The sequence below is a fragment of the Triticum dicoccoides genome, chromosome 7A (assembly GCF_002162155.2).
Source record: "Triticum dicoccoides isolate Atlit2015 ecotype Zavitan chromosome 7A, WEW_v2.0, whole genome shotgun sequence".
Lineage (NCBI taxonomy): Eukaryota > Viridiplantae > Streptophyta > Magnoliopsida > Poales > Poaceae > Triticum > Triticum dicoccoides.
In genome coordinates, this window is record NC_041392.1 from 422,852,859 (window position 1) to 422,860,916 (window position 8,058).

Consider the following 8,058-nt stretch of genomic DNA (forward strand, 5'->3'; position numbering starts at 1 on the left):
GAGGCGACGGAGACGGCGAGGCGAGGTCGCGATCCAAGGCGACGGCGGCGAGGCGAGGGGACGACGACGGGCCGGTGCAGCGACCGGGACAGGCCGGCGACGGGGGCGCCACGGAGTCGACGGGGACGATGCGACGAGGACGGGGGCGTCGCGGAGTCGACGGGGACGGCGCGACAGGGCGGCAACGGCACGGGACGGGGCGGCGACAGAGAGAAATGGGAGATGAGAAACTGAAATTGGCTCCAACCGGTACTAAAGGTCTGTTTTGGTCACGCCAAGCGGCGGGAAGGGCACCCCTTTAGTACCGGTTGGTGGCACCAACCGGTACTAAAGACCCCCCTTTAGTACCGGTTGGAGCCGCCAACCGGTACTAAAGGTGGTGCGCTGGCGCATGTGCGGTGCGGCAAGTTTAGTCCCACCTCACTAGCCGAGGGGCGCCCGCACTGGTTTATAAGCCCCAGTGCGGTAGCTCTCTCGAGCTCCTCTCTTAAGCAGGCCTTCCGGGCCTACGTCTGCTGCTATGCCCTGATGGGCCTATTGGGCTAGCGGGCCTGCATCCTGGCCCAATTACAATTTGGGTTTCTAGTCATATGCAGGCCGCTGTGGCCCAGTATGTGGGCTTTTTTCATTTAGTTTTTTCTTTTCTGTTTTATTTATTTTTAGTTGTTTTTTGCTGTATTTAGAGTTTCTTTGTGCATATTTTTGCTTTAGGTACAAAAATTAGAAACTTTCTGTTAGTGCCGGTAGTTTTCAAATTTGAATAGTTTAAATTTTGAATTATTTGAAATTTGTGTGAATCACTAGTTTGTGAATAACTTAACTTTAAAAATACATTTTTCAGTGATTCTTTTTTATTATGTTTAATATTAGTGTGTTTTATCATTATATTCAATTTAGCTGAAAAAATCATTAAAGGCATGAAAGAATTTGTTTGCACATAAAATTTCTTCGCGTTTCAAATGCCAAAACACATAACTACCCTAACTATTACAGAGATTCCCTCCTGGGTGTGAAACACAGAAGAAAGTGATGATAGTGAAGCCGATTACATCCCAGATCTTTGGGTGTGAAACTTTTTCTTCGCGTGTGTCCCTTTGCGCCGTAACCATGGAAAATCTTCATCATTTAACGGGATGCTCGGGTCAATATTCACCGTGAATGGAGTAATTTCATCAAACTTTTCATAATCTCCTGACATGTCTGTCTTGTCATCCACTCCCACGATGTTTCTCTTCCCAGAAAGAACTATGTGCCGCTTTGGCTCATCGTACGATGCATTCGCTTCCTTATCTTTTCTTTTTCTCAGCTTGGTAGACATGTCCTTCACATAGAAAACATGTGCCACATCATTGGCTAGGACGAATGGTTCGTCTGCATACGCAAGATTGTTGAGATCCACTGTTGTCATTCCGTACTGCGGGTCTTCCGTTACCCCGCCTCGTGTCATATTGACCCATTTGCACCGAAACAAAGGGACCTTCAAACCACGTCGATAGTCAAGTTCCCATATGTCCTGTATATAACCATAATATGTTTCCTTTCCCGTCTTGGTTTCTGCATCAAAGCGGACACCACTGTTTTGGTTGGTGCTCTTCTTATCTTGGGCGATCGTGTAAAATGTATTACCATTTATCTCGTACCCTTTGAAAGTCATTATATTCGAAGATGGTAATTGGGACAGCAAGTACAGGTCATCTTCAATAGAGGCGTCATGCATGGTACGTGTCTGCAACCAGCTGGTGAAACTCCTGGTTTGTTCACGTGTAATCCAGTCATCAGACCGCTCCGGATGTTTGGAGCGTAGAAAATTCTTGTGTTCATCCATATACGGAGCCACCAAGGCGGAATTTTGTAGAACTGTGTAGTGAGCTTCAGTGAGAGAATGTCCGTCCATACATATTATTTGTTCCCCTCCTAGCGTGCCTTTTCCATCCAGTCTGCCCTTATGTCGCGATTCAGGAACACCAATCGGCTTAAGGTCAAGAATAAAGTCAATACAAAACTCAATGACCTCCTCATTTTCATGGCCCTTGGAGATGCTTCCTTCTGGCCTAGCATGGTTATGAACATATTTCTTTAAGACTCCCATGAACCTCTCAAAGGGGAACATATTGTGTAGAAATACAGGACCCAAAACGTTAATCTCTTCATATATGTGAACTAGGACGTGCGTCATGATGTTGAAGAAGGATGGTGGGAACACCAACTCGAAACTGAAAAGACATTGCACCAAATCATTCTCTAACCTTGGTATGATTTCTGAATCGATTACCTTCTGAGAGATTGCATTGACGAATGCACATAGCTTCACAATGGCTAATCGAACGTTTTTCGGTAGAAGGCCCCTCAATGCAACCGGAAGCAGTTGCGTCATAATCACGTGTCAGTCATGAGACTTTAGGTTCTGGAACTTTTTCTCTGCCATGTTTATTATTCCCTTTATATTCGACGAGAAGCCAGACGGTACGTTAATACTGAGCAGGCATTCAAAGAAGATTTCCTTCTCTTCTTTGGTAAGAGCGTAGCTTGCATGACCCTCATGTATGCCGTCTTTTCCGTGCATACGTTGCTGGTCCTCCCGTGCCTCAGGTGTATCTTTTATCTTCCCATACACGCCCAAGAAGCCAAGCAGGGTCACACAAAGATTCTTCGTCACGTGCATCATGTCGATTGCGGAGCGGACCTCTAGGTCTTTCCAATAGGGCAGGTCCCAAAATATAGATTTCTTATTCCACATAGGTGCGCGTCCGTCAGCGTCATTCGGAACAGGTTGTCCACCAGGACCCTTTCCAAAGACCACCTTCAAATCCTTGACCATATCATGTACATCAGCACCAGTACGGTGGCGAGGCTTCGTCCGGTGATCCGCCTCACCTTTGAAATTCTTGCCTTTCTTTCTTACGGGATGCCTGCTCGGAAGAAATCGACGATGTCCCATGTACACATTCTTCTTACAATTAGCCAAATATATACTGTAGGTATCGTCCAAACAGTGTGTGCATGCACGGTATCCCTTGTTTGTCTGTCCTGGAAGGTTACTGAGAGCAGGACAACCATTGATGGTCACGAACAGCAACGCCTTTAGGTCAAATTCTTCCCCCATGTGCTCATCCCATGCACGTACACCTGTTCCATTCCACAGTTGTAAGAGTTCTTCAACTAATGGCCATAGGTACACATCAATGTTGTTGCCAGGTTGCTTAGGGCCTTGGATGAGCACTGGCATCATAATGAACTTCCGCTTCATGCACAACCAAGGAGGAAGGTTATACAAACATAGAGTCACATGCTAGGTGCTATGGTTGCTGCTCTGCTCCCCAAAAGGATTAATGCTATCTGCGCTTAGACCAAACCATACGTTCCTTGCGTCATCTGCAAACTCCTTCCCGTACTTTCTTTCGATTTTTCTCCACCGTGACCCGTCAGCGGGTACTCTCAACTTCCCGTCTTTCTTATGGTCTTCTCTGTGCCACCGCATCGCCTTGGCATGCTCTTTGTTTTGGAACAAACGTTTCAACCGTGGTATTATAGGAGCATACCACATCACCTTGGCAGGAATCTTCTTCCTGGGGCGCTCGCCCTCGACATCACCAGGGTCATCGCGGCTGATCTTATAGCGCAATGCACCGCATACTGGGCAAGCGTTCAAATCCTCGTACTCACCGCGGTAGAGGATGCAATCATTAGGGCATGCATGTATGTTCTGCACCTCTAACCCTAGAGGGCAGACAACCTTCTTTGCTTTGTACGTACTCTCGGGCAATTCGTTGTCCTTTGGAAGCATATTCTTTATCATTACCAGCAACTTTCCAAATCCCTTGTCAGATACACCATTCTCTGCCTTCCATTGTAGCAATTCCAGTGTGGTGCCTAGCTTTTTCTTGTCACCTACGCAATTCGGGTACAACATTTTTTTGTGATCCTCTAACATGCGCTGCAACTTCTTCTTCTCCAAATCACTTGCGCAGTTTCTCTTTGCATCGGCAATGACCCGACCTAGATCATCAACGGGCTCATCCGATGCCTCTTCTTCAGCTTCTTCCCGCATTGCCGGCTCAGCTTCTTCCCGCATTACCGGCTCAGCTTCTTCCCTCATTGTTGTATCATCGTATTCAGGGAACCCATGGCCAGGATAGCTGTCGTCGTCCTCTTCTTCTTCATTGTCTTCCATTATAACCCCTCTTCCTCCATGCTTGGTCCAAACATTATAGTGGGGCATGAAACCGGACTCAAACAGGTGGACGTGAATGGTTCTTGACGTAGAGTAATTGTAACCATTCTTACAGCCAGCACATGGACAAGGCATAAAACCATCCGCCCGCTTGTTTGCCTCAGCCGCAAGCAGAAAAGTACGCACGCCATTAATGAACTCGGGAGAGCATCGGTCATCGCACATCCATTGTCGGCTCATCTTCAATACACAGCACCGAAAACACCAAATTAATACAATACATAAAGTTCATACATAAAGATCATACAACACTTAAATGCAACAAACAAATAACTCTCTAGCTAAAGAATTTAAATGCAACAACAAATGCGATCAAGATCGCAACTAAGGTAACAATTGATCCAATAGCATAATGATACCAAGCCTCACTATGAATGGCATATTTTCTAATATTCTAATCTTCAAGCGCATTTTCTCAATCTTAATCTTGTGATCATCGACGACATCGGCAACATGCAACTCCAATTCCATCTTCTCCCCCTCAATTCTTTTCAATTTTTCCTTCAAATCCTCGTTTTCTCTTTTAACTAAATTTAACCTCTCGACAATAGGGTCGGTTGGAATTTCCGGTTCAACTACCTCCTACATACAAATATCTATGTCAACTTGATGGGCATAATTTGTCATAAACACAAAACGCAATGAATAGTTTTAAAAGAGAATATACCACATCTGAATCATAACCCGGACGAGGGCCGACGGGGACGGATATCAAAACCATGGCACTATGTATAACAAACAACGTATTGGTAAGATAATTATACGAGTAACTATATATCCAAATCATACAAACATCAATTTTTTATATAAAACTTCATGAACAAGAGGCTCACCACAAGGTGGTGCCGGCGACGGGACGTTGCGAGCGATCGACGGTGGTTACGACGAAGATTTAAAAGGTACTAAGTAAACCACACCTACATATGCAAACTAAGTGTTATTTTTGACCTCAAATTGCATATAAATCAAATACTAGCACATATATATAATTCCTCCCAAATTACTAAACTCAAAAATCAATCACTATATAAAGCATTGCACGAGCTAATCTAGCAATGAGAGATGAAAGGACAAAGTTGCTAACCTTTGTGATCATTTGAATGGATGGGGGCCTTCAAATCTTGACAAATTTTGGGCAAAATGTGTGATGAGCTTGAGAGGAAGAGGGAAAAGAACAGAGAGGAGAGGGGAAAGGGGAAGAACAGAGCGAGCTCGGGTGGACGAAGGGTCTATGTAGGACGACCTTTAGTACCGGTTCGTGATACGACCCGGTACTAAAGGTGCTGGAGGGGCCCCGGACTGACAACATCCTGCCACCACTCACTTTAGTACCGGTTCGTGGCACGAACCAGTGCTAAAGGTTCGCCACGAACCGGTACTAATGAGAGCGGCCGGCTAGCCGTTGGAACCGGCACTAATGCATACATTAGTGCCGGCTCAAATTCAAACCGGCACTAATGCGCTTCACATTTGACCCTTTTTCTACTAGTGTGGGAGTGGCCGGCGGCCGAGTATAGGCACGGCTACGTCCACATCGACCACTCACAGAAAATGTGCATGCAGGAGCAACAGAAAACACCACAGAAAGGTAGCCTCGAGCGCGTGGCCGCCAGCCTAGGAGCGCCCGTGAAGATCGGACAATGGGGAGGACGCCAAGCAGACAACGCAACGAGGGGCGTGCGGATCGGACGGTGCGAAAGGCACTCGTGAGCGAGGATGCCCACAGGAGGTGGTTACTCCAACATCTCTTATAGCAGTCATTTGTATATTTTGACGTCTTAAATATGTATTTGCGGCGAAAGATGTTATTGACCTATGTAGATGATTAGTTAGTTGTCTAACAAAGAAACAAAATATAGTACCTTTTCAATCCTATCGCGCATTGTGCGTGCTGTGTGCACCATTACTAGTGTCAGGCAAGTATTTGAGGGAAGTGGCTAGTACTAGCACGCAGTGGCAATTAATTAAGCACTATGCACGTTGCTTTAAGCAATTCTTATCCTAATCCCATCTACACTGACGTGAGGCTTGCCCTCTAAACACCAAACATGATGGCAACATATCTACTATTGGGAAAAGTCCAATTGTGGTCCATCCACCACCTACACTACATACAATCTACATAGCATGTTTTACAATACAATCCGCGTATATAACTTTGTTATACGGAAAAAAGCTCATGATAAAGAATAAGATAAGTTGAGTGATGTGAGACAATTCTTATTCATTCTTCGATATTGTCAAGTGGAGGCAGCTATGTACATCTCTCTTTCTTGATGTCTCTCTCTTAATTTCCCTCACAAAATAATTTAATAGAAAAGGAGAAAAGAAAAGGAGAAGAGGAAGGAAATTACAAAAAAGAAGATTAAAAAAGTGAAGTGGGTGAGGTTGAAGAGGAGCTGAAAAAGAGAGAGAGAAGAGCATATGGATCTGCAAGTGCTATGCATAGTGCTCATTCACCAGATCCAATGCAGGTAGCCATCCCTGTCCTCCTCACAATTAGTGCCTCACCTACCAATAATACTCCACCACACAAACGTACACACACGCACGCACACCTCTTCTTCTCGCTCTGTCTCTCTCTCTCACCCCCTTTTGATTTCTCTCATGAAAGCATGGATCTGTGGACAGATGGGCGGATGGATGGAGAAGGGCCTAGCTAGCTAGCTATACGGACTGACCTATCTCTGGCGGCGAGGCTGCAGCGGCAGCAGGGTTGCTCCTTGGAGCGTGAGGTCAGAAGGAAAAAGAGGGCAGCTTGCCAGCGTCGGCGTCGGCGGGGAGGAGGAGCGCTCGGCAGAGGGGGCAAGTGGCCTGACCCTTGTCGACCCACTTGTCTATGCAGGCCTTGTGGAAGGCGTGCGCGCAGTTGCCAAGCTCGCGGACGCGGTGCCGCGCCTCGAGCGCGCCCAGGCACACGGCGCAGCAGGTCGACGCCGCCGCGGCCCCGGCGGCGCAGCGGCGGCTCTTGAGGTCGGCGTACCGGACGGCGGGGAGGCGCGCCTTGATGGCCGCCGGCGCGGGCGCTGGCCCGGACGCCAGGGATAAAGAGGACGAGGGCGCCGCCGCCTCCGCCAAGGCCCAGAGGTCCGGCGGCGGCGCGTAGGCCGGGTGGTCGTCGGCCGCCGGCGGCGCCGCGAGGCCGAGCGAGGAGAGGCAGAACAGGACCGCGTGGCGGAGGAAGTCGAGCAGCTGCAGCACGAGGATGAGCGGCTGCGGCAGGATGACGCAGTAGCACACTGACGGGAACCCCATGGCCGGCGGGCACGCTTGTAGTTAGAGAGAGAAAGCACGGCAGGAGCGAGAGAGAGGGAGGTGGGACGGTGGGGGTGAGGGGAGGAGAGGTGGGGTCTATATATAAGCGAGAGGGATGGATGCGTTTTGTGGGCAGGCTATGTTTGGAGGTGAGAAGAGGGAGGCTACGCGTACTACAAAAGAAAACATTTCATGTCAAGCGAGAATGGACGGGCTGCGTGCACGGTTGGAAGATTTATAGACCTTGTCTGCCCGTGACGCTGACAACGGGTGCTACTGCTGCGTGCGTGCAATCGCCGCCGGAAATATCAGCACTCTCGCGGTCTCACTTGTCTTTAGCCATACGTGTTGCCTGATTAAGCGCAGTGCAACCCGTAGTTAGCTCGAGAACACGTGCGTGTGGGAGTGGCTTTGTTACATATATGGGCCGATGACACCTGCCAAAGGATGATCATGCACAAATCTTCTTTTAAAAAAATCATCTTTTTTTTTTGAGTAACCTGTACAAATCATGTGAGCTAGGCCTTTTTTTCAGCGCTGAGCGCTGGTCAGCCCGCGTAGGCGTTCCGATT

At 47.9% G+C, this 8,058-nt stretch overlaps 1 protein-coding gene across 1 annotated transcript; it reads right to left on the reverse strand.

Moving 5' to 3' along the window:
- Positions 1 to 6,426: 6,426 nt before the first annotated feature.
- LOC119331031 (probable E3 ubiquitin-protein ligase RHA1A) lies at positions 6,427 to 7,793 on the reverse strand. The gene has a single exon (XM_037604197.1). It carries the CDS (start codon positions 7,484 to 7,486, stop codon positions 6,968 to 6,970), a length of 519 nt encoding a protein of 172 aa, XP_037460094.1. The 5' UTR covers positions 7,487 to 7,793; the 3' UTR covers positions 6,427 to 6,967.
- Between the last annotated feature and the right edge of the window lie 265 nt (positions 7,794 to 8,058).

Excerpts from the sequence above, each read along its gene's own strand:
- LOC119331031 (XM_037604197.1), bottom strand. The coding sequence starts at position 7,486 with ATGGGGTTCCCGTCAGTGTGCTACTGCGTCATCCTGCCGCAGCCGCTC.